Genomic DNA, 27,358 nt, shown 5'->3' on the forward strand with positions numbered 1-27,358 from the left:
ACACGATCACTGTGTGTTTTATTTAGAGGGATTATAATGCTCACTTGAGCGCAACCTACAAACATCATGGGCAGCTTTGCAACAGTGAGTTAGGTGTTTTCCGTACATTGTCTCTTCCTGGGGATTTATTAGCCCCCAAAATTTCAACATCCCTACAGCTTCCAGCATCCATGAAAATTAGCACAGATCTTTGAACGCCAGGTCTGAGAGAAATCTTATTCTGTAACAAGTCTTTTTAACAAAAATAGAACTTTATGCTCTATGTCATTAGCACTAGACTTGAGTCTAGTTCTACAGATGAGTACCAGTCTCAGGCTACTGATTCATATTGCATCATTTCTAATTTTGAAAACAAAGATAGACCTCATTAACTTTTCATGCAGTGGAAAAGTTATTGGAATCCATTCTGGTGCTTAAATTGTGTTTCGATCCATAGTGTCTGGGGCCATTTGCCGTCATGTCATGTCACCTACAGGTTTGACTTGGGAGTGGGGGTCCTGGGGGCTTGGACACACTCACTCACCAGCCTGGCTGCCTCCAGAGCAGTGCCCCAGTGCACGGAGATGCCCCCGCTCCCGTGGCCGTAGTGGTGGACCACGGGCAGCCTCCGGCCGTCCTGGGCGAGGAACTCTGTCTGCAGCCGCACACCTGCAGGCCTGAAGGGCCTTAAGCCTACCTTCTCCCTTATGTCGCAGGCTCCCTGGAGGGAGGGCTCAAGAGCACAACACCGGGAAAAAATACCTCTGCTAATTTCTGCATCTGGGGACAGATTCCAGTCTCCTTGTTGCCTAGTTCCACCCAGGATTACATTGGATGTGCCGGGATAAATATATGTCAGCCCACTCCCATCTCGGATAAAATGCTTCACCCAGGGAGCCCGAACGTTGAGCACTTGGCCCCGCACGGGGAACATCTCCGAGTCTTGTGCAAGCTGTCTGCTTCCAAGGCCTGAGCAGTTGACCACGACGTCGAAGGATGGATGAAGCTCCCACAGGTCTCCTATTCGTCGGGTGAGTATCAGGACCCCACTGCCTTTTAACCTTGGAAGAAAGAGAGGGACCATCAGGGAAGCCTTAGCAGCTTCCTGTGCTGCCCCTCACAGGAAATGATGCACAAGATCATGAGCACATCCAGGGCCCAAACAGGCCAAATTCCAGCCATCAACTACCTCACATCCCAAACTGGGGATTCCTAAACTCCAACCTAAATAAAAACCTGTTTCAGAAATTCAAAACAAAAGAAATGTCTTGTCCTTTTTATGTTTTATAAAGTTCCTATGTCATACTAGATGCTAAATAAATGCTAATTTAATCAGTTGTTTAAATCCCTGAGCATATCTTTTTTTGTGTCATATTTAGTGCCTAAATCTGTAGCCTTAGACATTTTGTGTCATATTGTTAACTCTTGCATGTTCCTTTGTAACTCTGGTCTCCCTAACTAGCTGTTTGGGACAGCAGTCACTTTTTTATGTCTACAACTGGGATGATAGCATGAGAGGAACACAAAGTATTTGCAGCTCATGGATTGACAGTTATGGTTAATAATGTTATTTTGGACCAAGTATATTGATAATAAAAATAAATGGCTTATCTAGGCCCTGTAAATCTTTTTTTTTTAATTGTGGTAAAATACACATAACATAAAACTCACTCCATTGACCATTTTTAGGTATATAGTTCAATGGCATTAGTTTTAATATATTCACCTATGAATTTTGTGGTGACACTAACATATTGCCGTGTGTTTACATTCTTTAAAACAGTGAATATGAAGAAAAGTCTTTTTTTTATGTTTATTTTTGAGGGAGAGAGAGAGAGAGAGAGACAGGGAGCACAAGCAGGGGAGGGGCAGAGAGAAAGGGAGACACTCAATCTGAAGCAGGCTCCAGACTAAGAGCTGTCAGCACAGAGCCCGATACGGGGCTTGAACCCACGAACTATGAGATCATGACCTGAGCTGAAGTTGGTGTTCAAGCAGCTGAGCCACCCCAAGAAAAGTCCCTTAAAAAGAGTTTAGGAGGGCTCTATCCTTTACCAATCATAAGACCTTGGTCAAGTTCTTTAACTTCTGTGGACTTTTAATCTTCCATCTGTAATTTGGAGACAATACTGACTTCATAGGGTCCTTGTGAAAATGAAATGAGATAGCATTTGGAAAATGCCTGCTGCAGCCCATAACGCACTGTGGTTCCTCAGTAATCTTTTCTAATGGGGGGAAGGCTGTAGTTGCTATGTTCCTCTAAAATGCAAGAGCCAGTAGCTCACATAGGGGTATGCCTATTTTCCACACCCATCTATCACTGGCATCCAATGGCTTAACAGCTTGTAAGAATGACATTTGGACCTCGAAAAAATGTTTTACATTGGTTATTATTTGAACACTATCTTGGCTTTGCTTTTAACAGATTGGAGATTCCCCGTGTTGAAAGTTGAACATGATGTTCTGTGTTCCAACTCTTCTAGTTAGAACTCAGAATTATTCTCCTAATTCACAGAAATAAAGGAATTTTACCAGCCTTGGGGCATGACTGAACTGAACTTGTTTCTTCAACTATCACCTAGGGATAAGAATGCTGAGACCACGGGTTTTTATAAAAATTCTGTAAGAATTCAACACATTCAGGGGTGCCAGGGTGGCTCGGTCGGTTGAGCATTCAACTCTTGATTTTGGCTCAGATCATGATCTCATGATTTGTGAATTCAAGCCCGACATTGGGCTCCATGTTGGCAGTGTGGAGCCTGCTTGAGAATCTCTCTCTTTCCCTCTCTCTGCCCCTCCCCTGCTCATTCTCTCTCTCTCTCAATAAATAAAACTTAAAAAAAAAAAAGAATTCAACACATGCAGATATCTTTCTTTTCCTTTTCAAGGGGCCCCTGCTGGTCGCTACTGATGAAAGTCCACTTTCTACTTCTGAAATGATCATAGCAGCCGGGCTGTGGGAAGGCCCTGGAAGGCTTGCTGTGCTGCATACCTCACAGGTCTGCACCCCAGGAGGGAACTTATGGAATGTGCCAGAACCTGGCATCCTTGTACTGCTGCAATACAACCATGTGGCGATGCCCAGTCATTATTGTGTACCCCATGGGCAATGTATCAGGGGGCACCGGGGTGTAGGAGGAAACCTTACATGGAAGCTGGATGTTAAACCAAGCACTTCTACAACCATATGAGGTAGTTATTCTGGAGGTTTTGGATGACATGGTCGGGGATATCAACTTGATGACGTTCCCCGTAGGGCTTCCTGAAACTGAACAAGACCTCATTCTAGATTGGGAGAATGCCTTGTCCCAACCTCCCATGAGGAAATGGGGGATGGGGGACTCAAGAAGTTGTGCTCACTAAATAGCCCCAGACCAATGTCTTCTGGTCATCACGCTAAAACCCAAGAGTGCCCATTTTCACCAAGCCTAAAAGTCAGCTTGTCCAACAAACCTGGGGGATGGTTGTCTTTGGAGCCCTTCCTTAACTCTCTGGGTGTGTCAGCAAGAGGGAATTTGAGTAGGTGTGGCCCTGAGAGGGATGGGGGTTCCACTAAGTGCTTCTTCACACACACACACACACACACACTCCACATCCCAGGAGCAAAGGGGAGTCCTCTCACCCTCTCCCTTCTCTTGGGACTAGAGGCATTCCTACACCCCACCTCCCATTGCCTGCCGCAGCCTAAGCCATATAAGAGAGAAATCCTGGGCAGCACGAAATAGGGAAGCGGGGGTTCAGTGTGGAGACCCACTGGGGGAAATGGGGTACACAAGGGCTCTAGAATGAGGGATGGGGCTGGTTTGACAGCAGGATTGGGCAGCAGGGCTGCAGGGAGTGGGAGGGCAGGGCAGGATGTGGGGTGCAGCCCAACAGGGACAGAACGAGGGGTGCAGCAGAGCCAAGATACTGCCCTGGAACCCATGCATACCTGGAATTCACCCGCTGACACACCCTAAATTTGGGGGGAAATCCTAATGAGTAGAAACTGGGGAAAACACTCTTTTTGTCATTTAAAATTTCTAAGCGCTTGCCAAAGGTAGACATTTTAACACTCCTTTGGTAACATTTTAATAGCTTGTACCTTTATTCTGGGAATGTTATCCAAATAGGTCTGTGGATTACACAAATACAAAGTAAAAACCCTCTTCTAAGGGTCCAAGATGACTTTGGGGTGAGAGGGTCCACAATTTCTGCATGAAAGCCAGGCTACTTCTCTGCAAACCAGACTGCTTTTGGAAAATTGGTCCCCACCAAGGAGAGAGGAGGGAAGAGGGGATGACTCAGTGTCTGTTCCCCAGCTGGTTCCTCAGACTGGCTGGAACATCCTCACCAAGGCACAAGAGCCTGAGCCTGAGGACCAGAGCCTGGGGGCGCTGATTTTGAGGAGAACTGGTGAGGGTTGAGCCTGAGCAGGACTGCCATGCAGTGGAACCCCAGGGTCAGAGCTGGAAAGAAGACAATTCTCCCCATGGCTGCTATAGTTCAAAGTTCATTAGAATGAGGAAAAGAGCATTGAGTTTTTGCATCACTGATGTGAGGATGCCTTGGAGTGGAGAGAAAGAGTGAAGAGCTAGGAAGACATTGCTAAAGATGTGGAGAGATGCAGGGAGGCTGGGAGAGGATGGTGGCCAAGAACATGGTGGGGGGCTGGCTTTGAGAATCACTTGGTTATGTATTATGTATGAATTATTAGATGCAGTCAATTAAAAAAAATTAATCCTTGGGGCACCTGGGTGGTTCAGTCAGTTGAGCATCTGACTCTTGACTTCAGCTCAGGTCATGATCCCAGGGGCATGGGATGGAGCCCCATGTCAGGCTCCTCGCTGAGCATAGAACCTGCTTAGAATTCTCTCTCTCTCTCTCTCTCTCTCTGTCTCTCCCTCTGCCCCTCTCCCCTGCTCACACGTTCTCTCTCAAATATAAAAATAAATAATAATAATAATAATCATAATAATAATAATAATAAAAGTAATCCTTGCTTCAAGACTGAATCATGACACCTTAATGACAATGATCAGAAAATTAACTATGTTCAATCTATTCGAAAATAAGATAAAAAGGAAACCTAATTTAAAATCTCATTTGGCCCCAATGTTTATAGCAGCACTTTCAACAATAGCCAAATCATGGAAAGAGCCCAGATGGCCATCAACTGATGAATGAATAAAGAAGATGGGGTTTATATATACAATGGAATACTACTTGGCAATAAGAAAGAATAAAATCCTGCCATCTGCAGCAACATAGATGGAACTGGAGAGTATTATGCTAAGTGAAATAAGTCAGTCAGAGAAAGACAGATATCATGTTTTCACTCATACGTGGAACTTGAAAAACTTAACAGAAGACATTGGGGGAAAGAGAAGGGAAAAATAGTTTCAAACAGAGAGGGAGGCAAGCCCTCTTGGCAAGCCCATAAGAGACTCTTAAATACAGACAACAAATTGAGGGTTGATGGGGTGGGCGGTGAGGGGAGGGAAAAATGAGTGATGGGCATTGAGGAGGGCACTTGTTGGGATGAGCACCGTGTGTTGTATGTAAGCGATAATCATGGGAATCTACTCCCAAAACCAAGAGCACACCGTATACACTGTATGTTAGCTAACTTGACGATAAATTATATTTTTTAAAAAAGAAAAGAAAATCTCATTTGGCAAATAGAACTATGCACACAGATTCATAGAAAAAGTCTACTCTTCTTCATAGTGATACTTGATGTAGCTATACCTAAAATAGCTTACAAGAGTTAGATTTTAAATGTACATATATATGCTTACATATATATGCATATTTTGCATGTGATAGGAATGTAAACAATTTGTACTCAGAAGGTCAATGGTGATGTTTTCAAAATATATCCACAAATTCTTTGAACCCTTCAAGTCTGAAGCCTAATGCCCCTCTCTTTGAATGTGGGCTGAACCTAGTCACTTGCTTCTCATGAATATTTATATCCATAATATATATATTTGCAACATATGATCTTGGATTTTCTTTTACTGCAATGTATATTATTGGGACAATTGGCAAAATCCAAATAAGGTCTGTAGATTTCAGAAATGTACCATGTTGAAGGAAAAATAAAATAAGATAAAAACAGAGAGGGAGGCAAACCATAAGAGACTCTTAACTATAGAGAACAAACTGAGGGTTGCTCAGTAGGGGGATGGGCTAAATGGGTAATGGGTATTAAGAAGGGTACTTGTGATGAGTGATAGGTGTTATATATAAGTGATGAATCACTAAATTCTATTCCTGAAACAAATAAAGGGAAAAGAGAAGAAATGAGAAGAAAAGAGAAGAAATGAGAAGAAAAGAAAAGAAATATACCTGTGTTAAGATAATGCCCTCATTCTGATGAGTTGACTTTAGTGATATAAGAGACTGACCATGAGTTTAAGAAATACATATTCAGTATTTGGGGTAAAGGGGCATCACATCTGCAGCTTACTCTCAAATGGTTCAGGGAAAAAGTATATATTTAGAGGAAAAAGGATAAAGCAGATATGTTAAGTATAAGATTTGGGGAATCTGAGTGAAGAATACATGGCATTTCTTGTATTTTTATATACAGTCTGATTTTGACCTAACAACATGATCTCCCCTGATGACCACATTCCTCACTCATTTCCTTGCAATGCCTATTCCAATAAAACCAAGTGCATTCTATTCCCCACTTCTCGGAATAGCTATCCTCACTTTGACCACTCCACAAACTTGTATTGATGGCTCTAAGTTCCGTTCAGGGGTAGAGCAGCCTCTGGTCCCTTTGGGGAAGGGGGTGTGGATGAGGCTCAGTGTTTCTGTGGGGAGGGTGGTCCTGGAGGGGAGCAGCTGTGTACCCTGAGTCAGACCAGCAGGTGAGGTTTTGGGGAACAAGTTCACCTGTGTAGCCACCTTGGGGCAGCTACTGAAGGCCCAGTGGAGGCTCCTAAGGCTAGCGCACAGCCTCCATCTATTTCTGGCTAACCTTATTGCCATCATCGGAAAAAATAAATACCAGCATTTTGCACCTTCCTGACTGGTACCCTCCCACTTTATCCTTGCATACCTGGGCAGAAAATGGGGTGCTCACATTCGACCTGTGTCCAGGACCATCATTTGCCCCCGGCTCCTCTGGTTAGAGCTGGCAGATGGCAGGAGGGGGGGCAGAAACAACTAGAGGCTTGGCGAAGGATGGCTGTGCTCCAGCAGCAAGGTGTGTGTTAGTCCTGGGGACGAGGGGGCTGCTGTGCACAGCAAGGCACCTTTGCAAGTTGGGCATTTATAAGACAGGGTTATCTGTCATGTTCCTGATGTACAATCCATATTTCTGTCCAACTGCAGGGAGAGCCACATGAGTTTCTTTCAGAGGCACTGCTGTGAATCAGGCCAAGTGGGAGAACAAAGCTAAGGAGATGGGAGACAGGGAAAGTAACAGCGAGGCCTTATTAGACCAGTGGGAAGGAAATACAGAGAGAGAAGCTCAGTGTGGTGAGTGCTGTGGTCAGTGTGGGCCTTATCAAGACCAAAGGATAAAGCATGGCCTCCTGAGAAAGAAATGCACCCGAGTTACAGGGCCCCTGGCACTGAAATGAGGCACCCAGCTTTCTGGATGTTGTCAAAGACAGGATGAGCCTGGTCTTGCTGGGATGATTTATTTAGGTAGAATGTCTGGCGAAGAGCAGTCTCAGTTGAATTATTGCCTCTATGATTCATTTCCTGGAAGGGGCAAGTAAAAAGCAGCAGAATATGACTCCACTGGCTGAGGATATAAAACATGATCTGCATGGCTGATTAAACATCTGAGGGGTTTTTATTCTTTTGTTTGTTCTGGATATTATTGGGCATTGTTTCTTTTTTTGAGAGTGAGATGATCCCTTCTGTTCTTTGAAAAAAAGCTGAAGATTTGATTTGTGGTTAAAAACATTTTTTTTCCCTTTCCTGGAAATTTATATGATTTCAGAAGGATCGAGCTTAGGTTGGAGACATTTTTGTTTGGCTTACTGAGTGAAATGCCTGTTTTTGAGTCAGAACACTGTAGGCTGAACACTCACATTGTGCAGAAGGGGCGTAGGAGGCAATACAACAGACCCCGGGGGTGAGGAACAAGCAGGGATTGTGTGGCTCCCCAGCTGGCTTCACCCTGATGGAGAAGAGCAGGTGACAGCCCACAGAATGAACCCTGGGGGTCCCACCCCCTCACCACAATGCCGCCCTGCCTCCCACCTGGCTTGAAATCCTTGCCTGAAAGCCTTGCTTTAGGTGTAGAGGAGTCCCTGCCCCACAAAGCCTCACTCAGGAGAACAAGGGACATGTGGCTCTCTTCTGCCCCCATGTTGGCCCTCTGGCCAGATGCCAGGCCCTGAGAGAAGAGAAGACAGCTAATTTCCACAGAGAGGAGACCCTGTGTGCTATCTGCGCAGGCCCTGCTTTGGGGGCCAGGAGGAAGAGGAAGGTTCAGGGGCACAGAAGCTGGGACGGGAGGGTTGGTGGGACAAAGGCATGTATACACTGTCTGTCTGAGGCAATCACGTCCCAGCCCACTATCATGGTGGATGTGTATATCCAAGAAATGGACTGAAAAAGACCTCCCCAGGACAGGAGCAGCCCCTCAGGCCTCTTCTCCCTGACTGTCACCTAAAAACAGACAGGAAGCAACGTGCTCCAAGACACGAACCCCAGCTGACTGGTCATCAGGCCAATGGCATTGCTGTCAGGAGGTGGCTCCCACTGGCACAAAGTACCACTGACTCGGGGTTATTTTAAGTAGAGTAAAACGCTGACACCAGGCTTCCGACTAATGAGAAGGTAGCAGGATTTTTCCCAGGTCTTCATCCCACAGTTAGAGATTAGGCCTGAAAATAACGTTATTATGGAAACAGGGTCCTGTTTTCCAGGTGATAACTTTAGAAGCAGGCAGAACAAATCGTTCAGATAATATTTGTTTTCCTGTGAAAGTGGTTGAGGGTGGTCTGCAGAGCTAACACATTTATTCTCAGCCAGAGTGGGAGGGCGGCTGGGATGGTGGCCATGCTGGGGATTGGCCCTCACAGTCTTCCTGGGGATGCCCCTCCCCCACCCAGGGGGAAGCTTCCCACTGCTCAGGGCAGCCCCAGGCAAACTGCAAGACTTACGAAGACCCCTCAGAGAAGGAACATGTACACTGGGGGTGATGCTGGCTTCCCTGCCTCTGCCCCCTCCCACAGCAATACCACCTACTCAGGTGCCCTGGGCCCTCAGGCTCCCTCTCTGCCCCATCATAACTCCCCATCTTCCAAGAACCTTCTCTACTACTCATGAAAGCAATGTATGCTCTCTTCCAGGAAGAATTTCTGTTTCACTTTTCTGTCTAGACTTTATAGCCAATGCTTCTTTGAAAAAACAGGAGAAACTACATGCACACACACATGTACACGCAAACATATGCATACGATTACTGTAAGCTCAAGACTATTTCTAGGACTTAAACATGATCCTGGCTAACCTGAGCTGTACATTCCTTCCACTGGGCCACTTAGAGGACCCCACTCTGGCCCTTCTCCGGCTGTGCATGAGAAATGAGTATGTGGGGCCACGGGGAGCACCCAGCCAGAGTCCTCCTCCTTCACTTCCAGCCCATGAGCCGAGAACCCATCCCTCTGCCCCTCCCCTGCTCACTCTCTCTCTCTCTCTCTCTCAAAAAAAATTATGTTAAGAAAAAAAAATTTTTTTTTAAATTTTTTTTTTATACGTTTATTTTTGAGACAGAGAGAGACAGAGCATGAACGGGGGAGGGGCAGACAGAGAGGGAGACACAGAATCAGAAGCAGGCTCCAGGCTCTGAGCCATCAGCCCAGAGCCCGACACGGGGCTCGAACTCACGGTCTGTGAGATCATGACCTGAGCTGAAGTCAGACGCTTAACCGACCGAGCCACCCAGGCGCCCCAAGAAAAAATTTTTAAAGAAATTATCACTTGGCAAACATTATAGTAATGATTGAGGCAAGAATCATGAATGTATGCTAAAACTAGTAGGAGCAGAATATTTACACAGCCTCAAGGTGTATCTTGACAAAGCATTTAGTAATTACAAAGGAAAAAAGTTGTAACTTCACATTAGAGATAACTGGCAGGCTGGGTGATCAAAGTTAACATCACTGGAAGGGGACAAACCAACACCACGTGTCTCCTACTACGATGCACTAAGGATTCAACGTTCTTTCTATGGGGTTCCACCAAAATGTGTAACCTCAATTTGATCATGAGGAAACGTCAGACAAACCCCAACTGAGAGACATTCTCCAGAGAAATTGGTCTGTGCTCTTCAAAGCTGTAAAGGTCATAAGAGACAAAGACAGACTACAGACTGGAGACATGACAACCAATGTAATGTGTGACTACAAATTGGATCATGGACCAAATATATCTATATAAAGGACCTAATTGGGTCCTTTTTGGGCAACATATGAATAAGATCCATAGACTACAGTATCAGTATAAATATCTAGATTTTTATCATACCTCTCTATTTATGTAAAAGAGCATCCTTGTTCCTAGAAAATACACATGGTAATATTTAGAAATCATGGGGCATCATGTCTGCAATTTACTCTTAAATTGTTCTGGGGGGGGGAATACACACACACACACACACACACACACACACACACACACACACATATATATGTATATACATATATATGAGACAGAGAGAGAGAAAATGATAAAGAAAATGTTAGGCATCTGCATAAAGCATTATAAGAGCTCATTCATCCACTTTCCTTGTCTCTATGTCCATCATCATGCCTGATCCCCAGCCATTTCCACACAGGGAAGCCAAGGGGAAGCCCTTGATAGTCTCTGTGGTGCGGAACACTCTGCAGGATCCTCCCTTCCCTGATTCTGTCTGATCTTCCAAAGACCACAGGGATCCATCCAGGTTTTCTATAGACCTTCCTGAACATGGAGAAAAAAGTCCAAGATGAGGGAGCCAAACAATAGACTTGGGAGTAATAATGAAAGTTTAGCCTCAAATTATAAAACTCTGTAATGACACCTTTTTATACCCAACATTTTGTACATGTTCTTCCATTTTTTATTGTAATCAAACAGAATTATGTACCATAATGAGAGTAAAGCGCTGCCCCTTATGGCAGCCTAATAATTCCCCTTATCTGAATTTAATTAAGATAAAGTATATGATACCTCCATCTTAAATCACTAGCATTAACACTTCCAATTTCCTATTTCCAGTCGTTTTTATACTATAAGGACAAAAGTGAAAACTACACGGTATTGCCACTGAGGGAAAGACCGTGTTGCTGCTGAAACTTGAATGTTGACTGATGGGCAACTTCATCCCGTGATAGCTCAAAATGCTCGAGTATCGGCTGATGTCTAGGTTCGAGGTTGGCATGCAACTGTGCTTTAGGGCCCAGTGAACAAAGCATAAGAGTGTGGGTTTTATGAAAACTGAAACTTACAAAAGGAGAATGTCCCATATAAATTGCTAATAGATAAAAATGAGAAGAGCACTCATAAGGCTACAAAAATGTATCATGGTGCTCCTGACATGTGCCTAATAGATGCAGCCTGCCTCCTCTGTGATCCCAATCCACCCTCAAAATCGGTACAACCCCATATCATGTGTGTTACTGTGATTGTTAATTAACGTATATAAACAAACACATGCATACACACACATACGCATACATACACCCCATGACCGCCATTAGACTGTGAATTCCTTAAGAAAAGTGATCATATTTTTATCCTTCTTTTTTGACCAGCTTCTAACACAGTGCCAAGTTCAGACGTAGGTGTTCAACACAGAATTGTGGGATTAATGAATTGTCTGAATCAATTACCTTACAGCCCACATCTGGGACCAATTATCATGGCCACTGCTTGCCTCAAGTCACTCTTCCAATGTTTACACAATAGTTCACGTTGCCCCTATTTACCTACCAAATACATACATTTGGGGATTGAAAGGGCCAATGTTTTACAACCCTCAATATGCTTACAATTTCCAGACTAAACTAAAGAGAGATTTATTGATACATCTCAAATAAAGATGCTCTTGATGCATTTCCTAACTAACTGGAATCAGAAAGTCCTGAAAACCAAGCCAAAATACAAGTTCAAGGTATTTTGGACTGGACTTGGTGAGGAAGCAATTACCTGATTTAGGTAAGCTAAGACCTCTCAGGTTTAGAGATCTTATTTATAACAAAGAAAATAACGAAGCCATTTTCTTAATCACCATTGAGAAAAAAAATTCAAAAAACAATTTATAATAAGCTTAAGATTCTCCATCCAAAGAACTGGAGCAAATCATATAATTTTATAGCTGGAAGCATACTCCCCAAACTTCTCCAGTTTACAAATGAGGAAACTAAGACACTGTTTCAATAAAGTGGGTTTTACTGGTGGGCAGGGAACCAAATCATGCATGACAAAGAAGAATCACGCATCAAGCACTAGAAGAAGAAGATGGGTGTGTTACTACCAGCGTGGTATGACTTACTCCTTCGGACACAGCACTGTCTTCAGATTGTTTGACAAAACCCTAGCCGTTGTGAGCAACAAGACACAATGCAAAAGAGCTCTGAGGAACCACAGGGAATTTTCCATCTATATTTTGTGAGTAGCTATGCAATTATTTATGGCTATGCTATGAAGGATAAAGGAGCAGCAAAGAGCCATTTCAACTGACCTCTTCTCCAACCATGGGAGGTAGGCAGGGCTTTCACATTTCAGAGTCGTGAAGGCGTGACCAAACACATGCTGGGGGAATTTCTTCAGTTCAGCCTTGGTCATCTTTCGAAACCCCAGAACCACATCAGCCCAGAATGGCACTTCTTCAGCAGGAATGCTCTGAAATATCTGCCAACTCAAATACATAAGTGGGAAAATTTCCTGAAATTTTGTGAAATAACACATTTCCGGTGAACCCTGCAAGACGTTCTCTAAAGCATTTTTAAAACACACTTCCTATACCCATAAAAAGAAAAAGATCGGGGCGCCTGGGTGGCTCAGTCGGTTAAGCGTCCAACTTCGGCTCAGGTCATGATCTCGTGGTCCGTGAGTTCGAGCCCCGCATCAGGCTCTGTGCTGACTGCTCAGAGCCTGGAGCCTGTTTCGGATTCTGTGTCTCCTTCTCTCTCTGACCCTCCCCCATTCATGCTCTGTCTCTCTCTGTCTCAAAAATAAATAAACGTTAAAAAAAAGAAAAGAAAAAGATCTCTTCTTCCATTCTCTTGGGTTCAGATAATTCAGCAGCTAAATTTAAAATATTCAAGGGGGGGTCTGGGTGCCTCAGCATCCGACTCTTGCTTTCAGCTCAGGTCATGATCTCACTGGTTGTGAGTTTGAGCCCCACATCGGGCTCTACACTGACAGCACAGAGCCTGCTTGGGATTCTCTCTCTGCCCTTCCCACACTCATGCACTCCCTCTCTCTCTCAAAAATAAATAAGTGAACACTTTAAAATATTCACGATTGGTGGGGCACCTGGGTAGCTCAGTCAGTTGAGTGTCCGACTTTGGCTCAGGTCACGATCTCGAAGTCTGTGAGTTCGAGCCCCGCATCGGGCTCTGTACTGACAGCTCAGAGCCTGGAGCCTGCTTTGGATTCTGTGTCTCCCTCACTCTCTGCCCCTTCCCCGCTCATGCTCTGTCTCTCTCTCTGCCAAAAATAAATAAACATTAAAAAAATATAAAAAATAAATAAAATAGTCACGATTGGGGAGAATAAGACACTTAAAAAGTTGTGTTTTAAAAATTTAATTTAATTCTTTTTTTCCCTAAAAATCTGTTGCTCAGATTTTATTTACTTATGACTATGCATTTTTGATGAAGGTTTTTTGTGTTTCGTATAACATTTCACATAAATTGTAAGCATCCATCAAAAGTTTAAAGGTTGGCCTCAATTCTGAACAAAACATCTAAATTACAGTGAGCAGTGGTGGGTGTACAGGAGGCAGGAGTGTGAATTACGAGTTAAGTTGTGAATTATGAGTTAAGTGTGAATTTTCGGTTAAGATGTGGGTCATCACCTCACACTGTTGGTAAGAAAAACTGGGTTGTCAGGAGGAACCCCATTACTGTTAGGCCACCAGCAATGCTGGAATGGGTGAGGCTGGAATGATATTGGTTGTTAACAAGCCCGAATAGTGCTGCCGATAGCTGCTGGGCATATGTTTGGATTTGTAAGTATTGGGTTGTTTTCATCAATAGGAGTAAGTGTTATAAATCATGGCTGCTCTAAAAGAGCAAGGAAAATCACCTGAATGCTGTATGTGGTTGTTAATGATGTGGTCATTAACACACCAGAATTCATATACCTCTAAGTAATTTATTCAAAGCAGTCCCCGGCGAAAGTATAAATGTTTGCTGTGGGGCTCCATGAGAGCCTTCTCACTGTCTCATTCCGTGCACTCTCCCTGGGCTAGATTTCCCCTTCCATATCTTCACCATCACCTATAGACCAAACAGGGGGCCCCACCTCCAGCCCTCCTCTCTCTCTCCTGAGCTCCCGAACCAGACCCAGACCTACAGTGACTTTCTCTCTCCCCACAAGCCCACATGCCATCAACCACCAAGTCTCAAGCCCTATCAGCTTTCCTCTCAGGCTTCTCTCAAGTCCGTCTCCTCTCTGTCCCCACTGCCAACACCTAATCTATTGCACCACCATCTCTTTCTCCACATACCTGTTCTCCCCACTGTAGGCATATTTTTGACATGTAAACATGATCAGTTACTTCAATGTGTAAAATCCCTCAATGGCTTCCCATCAATCTGGATGACCTCCAGTATCTCCAACACACCACGGTCGCCCTTGACTCACGTCTATGCCTATGCTGCTCTCTCTACCTGGAATGGTTTGCCTCCTGTGTCCCCGGCCCTGTCTCTGTCCCCTTCACCTCTATAATGTCACCACGTTAACCTACACTCATCCGGATGGTCTCTGCTGAAATGTCACTTTGCTCCAGGTTGCTTCTCATAACTCCTCCGAACAAGTTTATTCTCCAAGTATATTCTTCCATAGTACCCTGTACGCTTCCCTTGGTAACTCGTGTCTTTTGCAGCTAGTTACGTTTAGGACATTCCTTACAGACCATAAGCTGTATGAGAACAGGTCCGTGTCTTCTTTTCTTAAAAATTCACTCAACATACATTTATTAAGCATTTACCATATGCCAAACAGTATGTGCTAAATTGCTCGTCACTATATCACCAATATCTAAGAGAGTACCTGATACAGGTGAATGCTGAATAAATTGTTTTGAAGAAATGTATAGACGAACAGATGAATAAGGCTATACACTTATGCCAAAGAGGTGCAGGCCCTTGTCTTCATTTGACTGATTCAAATTGTCTTTTTGGAAGCAAATGGGAGAAAAATCATTCATGTGAGTGCAATAAATAACTCTCTTTTAGGCTAGCTTAAAGTATATTCTTTTTAATATCCTTAATGGTGGCAAAATCTTAGTCTTGAAAGGACATTTGAATTTTAGACACATCTGTTTTCAAAAATTACTTAGAGACAACGTTTGTGAGTTAATTGGTTTTGAGCAAAAATGAAGTGTGGCCATAAATCAATAAGGACAATTTTTCTCTGTGACTCATCGGCTGGATCTGGGGACAGTTATAGTATCAATTCATCCTCAGAAGATGGAGAAGTAAAAGTTGCTACTTTGGGTATAGACTGGGGGAAATTAGTGATGTCAACACCATTAATGACGGTGAGGGAGGGCAAGAAGAGGAAAAGGATAGAAACCTGCCTGCTGCAGGTGTGTTTCCTACCAGAAATGTAAGCAGACAGCCTGATCACAAAGGAGGAGAGAGGACAGGTTTTTTTATACAGTACAAAGGATGCAGTGATTGTGAGAACTTAGTAAAAAGCAAACATCCCTCTGCTCTTCAGAAAGGTATAGGGCATTACTGTGTTAGCACGTGGGGTAACACAGATGACATACGTGTTATGTCATAAACTAAAAGTGATAGAAGGGTTAGTAATCTTTTTTTAAGAAGATAAAGAAAGAGGGGCACCTGGGTTGTTAAGCGTCCAACTCTTGATTTTGGCTCAGGTCATGATTTCATGGTTCGTGAGATCAAGCCCTGCATTGGGCTCTGCACTGACAGCACAGAACCTGCTTGAGGTTCTCTCTCTCCCTCTCTCTCTCTGCCACTCCCCCATTTATGCTCTTTCTCTCTCAAAAATAAATATTTTTTAAAAGAAGATAAAGAAAGATATTGTCATATTCTAAGTGCTGGTTTGTGCCAGAAATGTCAAATAGGATTTTTTTTTAATTTTTTTTTAACGTTTATTTATTTTTGAGACAGAGAGAGACAGAGCGTGAACAGGGGAGGGGCAGAGAGAGAGGGAGACACAGAATCTGAAACAGGCTCCAGGCTCTGAGCTGTCAGCACAGAGCCTGACGCGGGGCTCAAACTCACAGACCGTGAGATCATGACCTGAGCCGAAGTCGGACGCTTAACCGACTGAGCCACCCAGGTGCCCCTCAAATAGGATTTTTTAACTCTTTCATTTAATTATGCATGTCCCCTGAAATCACATATTAAGAATCAAATAGAAGTGCCTTAACCATTTCAGAAATATAGTTCCTAAATGGCACCTCAAAGGTCACTTTAGTGACCTACAACATTTACTTTTTGGGGATGTCTCATTCTTCAATATCACACCTGTTGGCTTTCCATCAGCCACATCATCCCCATGCTCAGTGTTTGCCTGCTGCATGTTTTTTGAGCCGTATTTGCAAATCACTGCAAAATCTTTGAGGAAACTCACACTAGTATTGGTGATGAGACACTGTAATCGTTGTTTAAAAGTCGAATGCTATATATACTGATATGTAATATACAATTACTATACTAATAACTTGTCTTTCTTGAGTTCTTTGGAGTAAAGCTGAAAATGTTTTTCAAAATCCTCCTGCATTGAATTCAGCACTCTGCTCACAGCAGTACCCAACAATATTTTATGTTGAATTTTTTTTAAACGTTTATTTATTTTTGAGACAGAGCATGAACGGGGGAGGATCAGAGAGAGAGGGAGACACAGAATCTGAAACAGGCTCCAGGCTCTGAGCGGTCAGCACAGAGCCTGACGCGGGGCTCGAACTCATGGACCATGAGATCACGACCTGAGCCAAAGTCGGCTGCTTAACCGACTGAGCCACCCAGGCGCCCCAATTTTATGTTGAATTTTAAAGTCTGTTAAGATCATTCTGAATTCTAAAATAACTTCAGATATCCTCTCTTACCCAGATACCAGATGAACACCAGCATCTTCAGCTTCTGCAGAATTGGCGATTGCAAACAGGTGATCAAAGGTCTCTCGAAACCACTGCTTCAGCGTGGGAATGGGTGTGTCTGTAATCAGGGTGGGGGGGAGGGGAACAAAGCAGAACAGAAAGGAAGTGATGATGATAACTATGCTTCAGACAATCTCCTTCCTAGAAGCCGGGAGAAAATAAAGAGGCAGAGAGGAACATTTAGATAAGGTACCACATTATAGTGGAGAATCTATCAGCAACCTGAGTTTTGAATGCTGACACATGCTGTTGACTTCTGTTCAGGTAAAGATTAATCATCAGAAGGCAAAATGGCCGATCAGGACAAAATCTGACATATGAGCCATCTGGAAGGTAGTCTTTGGCATTAGATATTTTCCAGACCTTGACAGGTTCATAACCAATCTGAGCAGAAGTGAATTCATGGCCGAGGTATCCAGCTGGCCACACAGTTGAGATGATAGGAGAAAGAACCCAGAACTTCTCTCATGGGTCCTGAAAACATGGTGGGTGATAAGGGAAGATCTGTGGGGCCCAGGTCAACCAGAACAGAGAATAACTGAACATCAAGAGAAAGCCCAGATTGCTCACCCTCTGATACAAGGAGACAAGGTCTGCATTGTGGAGCCGAGCTCCTCAGGAAGGACTCCCTGCAGTCCCATCCAAGGCTGCCATTGTGTCCATCCCCTTCCACTCTGTGGAATCATGCAATAGCATAGAGTAGCACTCCCCGGGTCACTAGAACATGCAGGGACCACACGAGGCACACCTTTCTGGCAGAGTCCTGTGGATCAGTGCTCCTGTCACCCAGGCATCCCTGCCAGAGCACAAGAGGCTGGACCCACATCCAGCTTCTGGAAGGGTGCAGACTTACCGGAGAGGAAATAAGGGTCAGGGTTGAAAGAAGGGTCATGGTTCAAGCCCCAAAATAATAGTGTCCAGTGTAGGCACAGAAAACAAGCATAATCTGGACAGGCAGACAAATCCAAATGGGGTGAAGAATTTGGCCATCCAATCCCTATGGAAGGGTCGTGAGGGAGAATCCAGGGTCAAGCGAGGGACTGGGGAATGAAAATCCCAAGGGGCTGCTATGGGGGGAGCCAGAGAGGAGGTGAAGGAACTGAGGCAGAGAGGACACTGGGTAAGCTCTGCTTGGAGAGATGTCCCTAGAGTTCACAGTAGAGATGAAAAGGCCCCTGGAGACATCCTGCTCCCCCAGACCAAGTCCCCAAGTCAATGAGGGCATTTCAATAGCAGGGTTTTGTAACAATTCACTTGTTAAAGTGCCAATAAATATTTCTTTAATAGTGGATCTGTGCTGTCATCTTTAAACACGTGCCCATGTGAACTCAACACTGTATTCCAAAATTGAAGACTGGGCCACTGGTTTAGAAATAAGGAAGAAATAATAAGCTGCAAAATGAGCTAAATTAGACCTCACATTGGATTATACCCCAACAATCTAAGCCAGTGTATGGGGCTGTATTGAAACGCATCCCCTTGTTGCCATTTCAGACTTTAGAAACAAAATATTGGCTGCGGCTCACATACTGTAGGAGTCATCCCAAAAGAATGGACAGTTCCAATTCAGCAGTGGATAGAGCCAGCAAGCCTGGTGATCTACTCTATGTTCAAGTGCTGGTAAAAGAAAGCTGTAGCTGGAGTAGTGGTAAAAATAGCAATTGCTGATACAGCACTTACTATGTCCCAGGCACTGTGCTAAATGCTTTACGTGTATAAATATATTTAATCGTCGCAGCAACCCTATCGGATAGGTATGGTCCCCATACGGTACTGATATTTATGAGCACAGAAGATATCACTGTTATCACTGAGGCTGGTCTGAAACAAGCCCAAAGAGAAGACTAAAGTCCTTATCTGGAAGCACCAGAGAGTAACACTCTCTGATCCAGGGGCCCCAACCACCTAGCCAAAGGGTGAGCTCGGGCCTCAATGGCCTGGAGGAACTCTTAGACGAGCCTCCTTCTTTGAAGATGATTCCATGACTATCATGCAGCCTTCTGACCACTCACCCAGGCCTGATGCAAGCAAAGGGGTTCCTGGACAATGGACATAAGAACTCTGGTCACAAGAAAGGTGCCCAGGAAGTGTGAACTAGCATTCTGCAAACACGCCACGTTCCTGTGCTTAATCCTGTGCATGTGTAACTTTGATGAAAAGAAAACAAAAGCTAAAATTAAAGGGGAATAAAAGCATGGGAATGAGGAAGTGGAGACAGTGAGTATAAACCTCATTGGCTGCAAAGTGATTTGGGTTTTTATTTAATGCTGTTTCCCTCCTCTATTCTATTCTATTCTATTCCATTTCACGAGAAGAATACAGCTGGAAAGGATGTGTGACCATGTTTTAAAAACTCAATGCAGGGGCACGTGGGTGGCTCAGTAGGTTGAGCATCCCACTTTGCCTCACGTCATGATCTCGTGCTTCGTGAGTTCAAGCCTCGCATCCAGCTCACAGAGCCCGCTGCAGATCCTCTGTCCCCGTCTCTGCCCCTCCCGCTTGTGCTCTCTCTCTCTCTCCCCGTCCCAAAATTAAATAAACATTTAAAAAAACAATCAATGCATCTTTAGGCCCAAATACATACTGACTGATTGTTTGTCTACCAGCTGAGAAGTGTGGATAATTTTAGTCCCGTTACAAGTAATTTCTGACCTTGTGGTCATTACTGGTATCAATGGAAAGACTTAGAGTTACCAGTTGTGGTAGTCATGAGAGCGGTTCACCAAATCCTTCTGACTGTCTGCCTTCTGGGAGCCTTATAGGATTGCACTTCTTGGCCACCTTCTGAGGGGTGGGAGCATGTGACTCGTGCTGGCCAATGACCGGCCATCAGAAGTAATGAAAGTTGCATCCTGGCCAGAGCCAGCTGAGGTGAGACCTCCCCAGAGCTGCTTTCCTCTCAGGCACAGGTACTGATGACATCCAAGACAGTGGCTGCCCCATCACGTATGATGAGCAGAGCCCTTGCCGATGCTCAGTTGACATGCGGTCCCAGCAAGAATCGAACCTTTGCTTTTTAGGCTGCTAGGATTTGGAGGTTGTGTTTGCCTTACAGCATAATTGAGCATTTCCTAACAGATGAACCAGTACGATGTTAAAAGTGAACACTAAGGGGACACCTGGGTGGCTCAGTCAGTTAAGCGTCTGGCTCAGGTCCTGATCTCACAGTTTGTGAGTTCGAGCCCTACGTCGGGCTCTGTGCTGACAGCTTGGAGCCTGCTTTGGATCCTGTGTCTCTGGCTCTCTCTGCCCCTCCCCCGTTAGTGCTCTGTCTCTCTCAAAAATAAATAAACATTTAAAAAGATTTTTTTTTCTAAAAAGTGAACATTAAGTTACATGCATATCCAACTGTCTCTGTCAACAGAATTCTGACTGAGGAATCATATCTGACAGAGGAGCTAAAATCCCTCTTACTTGGGTAAACATGAGGTATAAGCATTCCAGCTGCCACGTCACTTGTGGTATCAGGACTGAACCTGTCCGAAATGACAGTAATGGAGCATTGGGGCACCAGTTTGGAAACGCACATGGCAGTAGAGAGCCCCACCACGCCTGCCCCCACAACCGCAATCCGTACCGGGTCCATGGACCTGTGAGGAGAAAAAGTGTGAGCTATAAACCTTGTTTAAGGGTCATTGCATCCGGTACAAAGTCCGGCCCTGAGGATTCTCTTCCTAGGTCCGCAGCCTCTCAAAATAACACCTTTCCTGTCAGCATTTCTCATGGGACCAAGAGAACTCCCCATAAGCTCTGTTTCTGCTAAATGTTGGGGTATGGGCAACAAGGTCTCGATGGAGTGTTAGACATTAGCCCCAAACCAGCCTGGAGTTGCCTTTAAAGCACACGACAGGTAAATAGGTTTGGTTTAGGGGGAAATTGCTACTCATTCCAGCCCCTTCCTAAACCACTTTTCCTTTGGGCACAGTCTAGGAAGGCAGACAAGAACAGAAGAGATGCCGTCTCCACTCCCAGAAGCTTCCTGAGGAACAGCCGCTGAGAAACCTGACCCATGGGCAAATTCAGAACTCAGCTCTTACCGTTTACAAACTGGATTTTAGTTATAACAACAAGACAAAAAGTGTGAATGACTGAACCCCACGTCCCCTCTCCTGCCCCCCACTCTAACTGGAAACCAACCCTTCTCTCCCCTTCCTTGACTCTGTCACTGTTTTCCCCACTCCATGCCCCCACCCCATGCCCCTCCCCTCCACTCCTGTGCCTGAAACCGCACCCTCTGAAAGCAGACTTCCCAAATAAGGAAACTGGATTCCTTCGCAGACTCAGGTGCTGATTCTGTAAACTGGGGGGCAACCCAGGGGCTCCTAGCCTCAATTCCCTCATCTGTAAAGCAGGCCATGTGAATTCTTTATTAACTCGTTTGGGTTGGAAATAAGAAGGACCCACTCAGGTTGTCTCACAAAGGTGGCTCCTTCTGAGGGTTGGTATGGAAATGCAGGAGGCAGATATCCAGAAGCCTGAGACTGGCACCCAGCGTGGGAACTAGGGGGTTGGTGAGGGCCCAACACCCTCTCTCCTCCTCACCGCTGAGCAGTGGGAGCCCACCGAGCCTTGCTCTGCTGTCAGCTTTCCCGACCCCTGTTGCTTTCCTGCTTGTCTTTCCATTTCTGTTCCCACTCTCCAAGGCTCTCTGTAGGTCTCAAGTCTCCAGAGAGAAAAAAGAATGCAGTTATTCCAGTTGGTCATTATCATCCTTACCAAAGTTCTAGCACCAGATCAGCTCATTGGGCTAAGCCAGCCTGTAAACGCGCTCTTGGCACAGTTGTCTTTTCCCATCCAATCAGCAATAGACGGGGCATCTTGGCACAGGGCAACCAATAGCCTGTGGTTCAGATCATGGCCACCTGCCCATAAAATTCACCCTTCCCCCGGAGCGGGTGGGGCATTTCTGCTGTGAGCAGGGCAAACATGGCCGGGCTCAGCTTCCAGCTCTGAAGGTCTCTGGCTCTAGGATAATTTAAAGTCATTCCAATGAAGTTTAATGTGTGTTATTTTTATTTCTCAAGCAATCTATGCATTTATTTGGCCATTAATTTGCTTGCTCCCCAGTGGGCTGGCTAACTGAGAAGGCAAGGAGGAGACCAGTGGAGGGGGGCAAGCTGGAAGAGCATAGTCCCACACATGTCCCCTGGAGGTAGGAGGCACTCACCTGTCCCTTGCTGGCTTTCCTACTTCACAGGCTCCCCTGCCTACCAACTTTCTCAAAATAGCTGTAATAAATTGAGAGGGGAAAGTAATCTGTGGCTGAGAATAACCAGCTCCCAGGGAGGAGAAAAGTGAGCCAGCAAGGTGGGTACATCCTAGCCCAATGACCTATGAATCACTGTCACCTGATCCCATTAAGACAGTCCCAAACTCCCAGAGTACGCACAGAATGACCCCTGAGCTGCAAGCACAAGGATTCAAGTACCTGAGTCTGGAAAAGCAGTCTTGGAACCCACAGAAGGCTCTGGCACCAACACTTGTTTTCCCAGTGAGTGGTTGGTCTAGTGCCTTGAGAGACAGAGGGAAAGTAAAACTGCTTCCCATTGGGGAATTTATTAAGGACATTCTCTGTAAACTCACTTTCCATTGGCCCATACCCCCGTGTCTCTGGAACTTATTTCCCTGGAAAAAGGAGGGATTAACTTCGTTTTGTAAGCTTCGTGGAGCGTGGAGCCGTGTGGAGCTGTGGCTCTGCCGAGCCCCTGGGAGCCGGTACACCCTCAGCAGCTCTTCTCTTCCTAGTTTACAAACCCTCTGTCTTTCCAACAGTCTGGGATTTCTCCAGCTGATTTACAGGCACAGTAAATAACAGTTGAATTCCTCCAATTTCCAACAAGTTCTGGCCAGAAGCAACACTGGTTTCCTCATTTGGCTCTTCTGGGTCAGCAGGCGGGGGCAGGAATGGGGGTTGGGTGAGGGCAGAATAATGTTGTTGATCACTAAGAAGATGACCTGATTGCAGTTGGGAAAATTATTCAGGAGACAATTGAGGATAAAAACCAAATGATTCTTTAACCCGCATATTCAAATATTTGCTGATTGTCCACCGTGTGGTCAACAAGTTGTCGATGGGGAAGCAGTCTGATGAATCAAAATAATAAATAATATTGTAACTAATATGGAGTTAGCATTAACCATGTGCTACATGCATGTATGACACCATATAACACAACCACCCTCTGAAGTGGTGAGGTACTATTATTATCCCCATTCTTTAGATAGGTAAATTGAGTCTCCAAGAGAATAAGGAAGAGTCCAAGGTCTCCTAAGCAGCAACGCCCAGTCTGAGTGTCAGACTCCAAGGCTCAAGGTCTTAACCAAAGCACACACTATGGCATCAAGAGACCTGTCTGTTTTACCTTGAGTAAGTCACTTAACTTCTGAGTTTTCAGTTTCCCCTTTTGAAAATAGGGGGTGAACTAATTTCTCTTACAAGTTGTGGTGAGCATCTGCTGAGTTGAAATATGCAAAACTGTCTGTGAGGTGGTATATATATTTTATTGAGCACCTACTATAAAATCATCCAACATTTATGGAGCACCTGCCCTGTCCAAAGCATGCTGCCGGGACTATCAGAGATTTAAGGATTTCTGGAATGATGTTTTCTCCCTCAAGAAAGGAAAGAAGGCAAAATAGACAGTGCTCTAATATGTAGCACCAAGTGTAGGTGCTGTGGGGGTTCAGAGAGAAGGCAGCACGGTGGACCCACGTAGCCAGCCCAGGAGAGAGGATGGGAAATGAGGAAGGTTCCAAAGAATCAATGGGATGTGGATGGACAAGGAGGAGGAGGGAGAGACATATTGGGAGGGAGGAGAGTGTGAGCAAAGCCACAGAGGCAGGAAGCTTCAAGAATGCTGAAGAAACAAGGTGTGGCTCCATGGGGAGATTTGGGTGAGAGCAGAGTGTGGAATCTGGCCAGGATGAAGGACAGCGTTTGAAAAGTAATGGGAACCATGGAAGACACCTGAGAGGGCTCCTTCTTCCCACCTGGGTCAGGACTCTACTTTCCTATGAAAGCAAGAAGAGGAAACATTCAGAAATGAAACCAAGAACGCAAGCTACGTGCGTCAACAGGTCTTTTAGCTTAGGTAGTTTTGCTTTACAGACTTGTAGCAATGTGACTCAAAAAAGGGTCATTTGGAAAACTGATTTAGGCGTCACTGAGGGTGGGAGTTGAAAAGGGGCAGTGGGGACCATCTAGGGGGGTCTTGTGTTATTTTACAGGCAAGTGGCTGAGGGCCAAAAAGTTGAAGTGATCCCCCTGAGAATGCAGGTGAGCTCAGCATCACATTCCTCCTCAACAATTTTTCAGAGACATTTTACTGTGGGCTCTGGAGGTCCACAGAGCCACCCTTATGCAGCGTGTTGGAGGCCTCCCTGGCCACCCAGCCCCTCCTGCTCTGCTTCCATGGGTGTCAATGGCTTATGATGTGCTGGCCTTGCTGGTATGTTAGTCTGCCAGTAAATGGAGAGCTTCAAACCAACAGAACTTGAATCTTTTTGAAGGCTGTTAAGGAAGCGAGGCTTGTGGGGGCCAGGGATTCAGTCATATAGGCCACGGGTTGGGGCAGGGAAATGGGGGAGGAGTGAGTTCAGGGTGACGTAACTCTCTGATACACGGGCTAGCCCTGACTTGAGATACAGAAGTAGGGCAAACTCTGTAATGGAACCCTTTCTTCTTTGTAAAATAATCTGACTTTCAAGACTTACTTATTGGAACATCCATGAAAATCTCCTGATGGACATTAGAAAGACATTAAAGAACCCAAGTAGGTGAGCCTAGGGAGAGACAGGGAATAAATGAGAAAAATGAATTTACTTAGGGAACTAGCAGTTGTCAGTAAATACTGGTGCAATGTGGACTTTAGAGGTAAAGTGAGCAGCTGTTACGGACTTCTGGCAAATTCAGATAATTCATCTCTGTTGGGGAAAGTTACCAATGGGCTTTGGCTTTCCTGGTCAGTTTAAACGATCTTAAATAAGAAAAGATTCCTCTTCACCATCTGCAAGAATTTATTAAGTACGCCCTTGGATGTGTCATATTATAGAATGAACCCTTTGTGTTCAGCATGTTGTCAGTAAATATTTGACAGGTGTGAGAGAAGAGAACAGAACTGATCAAGCCCCTCATTCAGGGTATACATTCAGGGTATACATTCAGAGTATATTTTCAAGTTCAATATGGACTTCCCTAACAACACAACGGTTGGGAAGAGGGACAGATTTTGTGGGGTCTGAAGTTTATACAGTTTTCAAAGCCCCCTTTAAGAAAACTATACAGAATCATAACAGAAAAAGTGCCTGTGGTCACTTTGATGTCATGTGACAGAGGCGAAATGTAACAGAAGGGAAATAGAGTGGTAAGAGCCAGCGTTCTTAACTGATTGCAGTGACTATATCTTCCTTTTGCAAAATTTACAAGAGTTTACAAAAACTTATGACCAACGAGCCCATTATTAAGGCCTCTCACAAGAGCCTGGGCAAGGGTGGGACTCGAACCCGAAGTTCATGCTTTGTTGGCTTGCCTCACGGGAGGTCTTCCCTGCAGCTATCACGGGCCAAGACTAATCACCAGAACAATGTGAATAGCAGGGTCCTCAAGAGAGAAACAACGTATGTTGGAGGGCACAACCAATTCAGGACAGTGACAGCATGCTGTAGTATTGACAGAATGGGCCCCACATGCCCACTGGCCAAGACCAAGACTGGACAGGTCACCTGCCACACTCTCCTTGACCGAGTGTTGGAATGGTACACGGAGCAGGGAGAAATAATGTTGTACAGCATCAGAGCTGTGCAGGGTGATTGATGCAGATATAGTGTTTCATCATCAGGTTGATGCATAGACCTCAGTTAAACAGAACTGATAACGAGGTCATCTGCCTGAAGTTCACCTACTTGTGTACGGGTTGTTCTCTGAGCTTTCCGGCGCCATGGTAAAGTACTCCTTGAAATACTTACAGGGAGAGACACATCTGATGTGCTATGACAAGGGTCCAACTGTTAAAGATCTATATCACTATTTTGCAAGGATAAAATCAGAAGACTGTGCATGTTAAGAAATGCTGGAGGAACAAAGCATGTTTGGCTTCCTGTATGACTAATATTTTTAATTGTCATGATGAAAAGCTCAATTTTTCTCCCAATAAAGTTTTCATCTCCTACTGATTTAAAACCACTTTTTATCAAGGTTGTTGGCTATAACAACACACAAAAACCAACCACCTTCCTTAATGCCAGCAAGAAGCAATAGAAAATATATTAGAAACTCAGCACTTCCAGTAATAAATGTATATCCCCGGGACTAAGTATAACAAGCTATGTGCATGATTTGTGGAGAAAATTATACTTTGTTGAAAGACATTAAAATAGCCCAGCTAAATGAAGACATTACCCATGATAATGGATAGAAGAGTCAATACCAGAAACAACGGAAATTTTCTAAATGAATCTAAAAATTCAACTCACGTTGAAACCATGCCAGGCAGTTTCAGTTGCATCAGTGGGAGTGTGGGCTCCTTTGTTTCTTGTCAGCAACAGAAATGTGATTTCTGGATGAGCAGTGGAAGCAGAGAGTATAGGCATGGGGACTCCTAGCCCAGTGAGGGCAGTGGCTTCCTGGTCCCTGGGTAACTTCTTCCATTTTGTTCCATCAGTCCTTCCCACACTTTGGTAACTTATTCCCTGTATTAAATTCTATGCCTGAAATAGCTCAGAGGGTTTCTGTTTTGGACAGAACACTTCTGGACACTTATAAATACAGAAACACATACATGGGTGTTAGAGACCAAATGTTGGTGAGGTTCGAGGAGGTAAAAACAGTGGGGGCTCTCCTGAAGGGATTAGTGCCCTTTTGAGACACCAGAGAGCTTGCTTGCTCTCCTTCTCTCTGTCTCTCTCGCTCACTCGCTCTCTCTGTGCACAGGCACAAAGAAGAGGTCATGTGAGCACATGGGGAGACCCTGGCTTGCCCACAAGCCAAGAGAAGAGGCCTTAAAATGAAAGCTACATTGCAGGCATCTTGATCCCGAACTTCCAGTCTCCAGAACTGTGAGAAACAAATTTCTGTTG

General features: G+C 44.8%; 1 protein-coding gene across 3 annotated transcripts; it reads right to left on the bottom strand.

Annotated features, from left to right (window-relative positions):
* DDO (D-aspartate oxidase) lies at positions 1 to 26,935 on the bottom strand. 3 transcript variants are annotated; one of them, XM_060616387.2, is made up of 5 exons: positions 26,756 to 26,935; positions 20,699 to 20,874; positions 17,234 to 17,342; positions 12,662 to 12,838; positions 1 to 1,040 (listed from the first exon to the last, which is right to left on the bottom strand). In XM_060616387.2, exons 1-5 carry the CDS (start codon positions 26,785 to 26,787, stop codon positions 470 to 472), a joined length of 1,065 nt encoding a protein of 354 aa, XP_060472370.1. In that variant the 5' UTR covers positions 26,788 to 26,935; the 3' UTR covers positions 1 to 469. The 3 variants fall into 3 exon arrangements, with proteins under 3 accessions (XP_060472370.1, XP_060472369.2, XP_060472371.1); XM_060616386.2 differs by lacking the exon at positions 26,756 to 26,935 and adding an exon at positions 22,713 to 22,821; XM_060616388.2 differs by lacking the exon at positions 26,756 to 26,935 and adding an exon at positions 22,452 to 22,476.
* Positions 26,936 to 27,358: the final 423 nt, after the last annotated feature.

This window comes from Panthera onca, chromosome B2 (assembly GCF_046562875.1).
Source record: "Panthera onca isolate mPanOnc1 chromosome B2, mPanOnc1 haplotype 2, whole genome shotgun sequence".
Taxonomy (NCBI): domain Eukaryota; kingdom Metazoa; phylum Chordata; class Mammalia; order Carnivora; family Felidae; genus Panthera; species Panthera onca.

Bases quoted from the DNA above. Each gene is read 5' to 3' on its own strand.
- DDO (XM_060616387.2), bottom strand. From the start codon at position 26,787: ATGCAACTGAAACTGCCTGGCATGGTTTCAAC. The intron at 20,875-26,755 runs GTGAGTTGAATT...TTCTCCTCACAG, and splicing joins CTGCCTGGCATGGTTTCAAC to GTCCATGGACCCGGTACGGA. The intron at 12,839-17,233 runs GTAAGAGAGGAT...TATGTATTTGAG, and splicing joins GGTGTTCATCTGGTATCTGG to TTGGCAGATATTTCAGAGCA.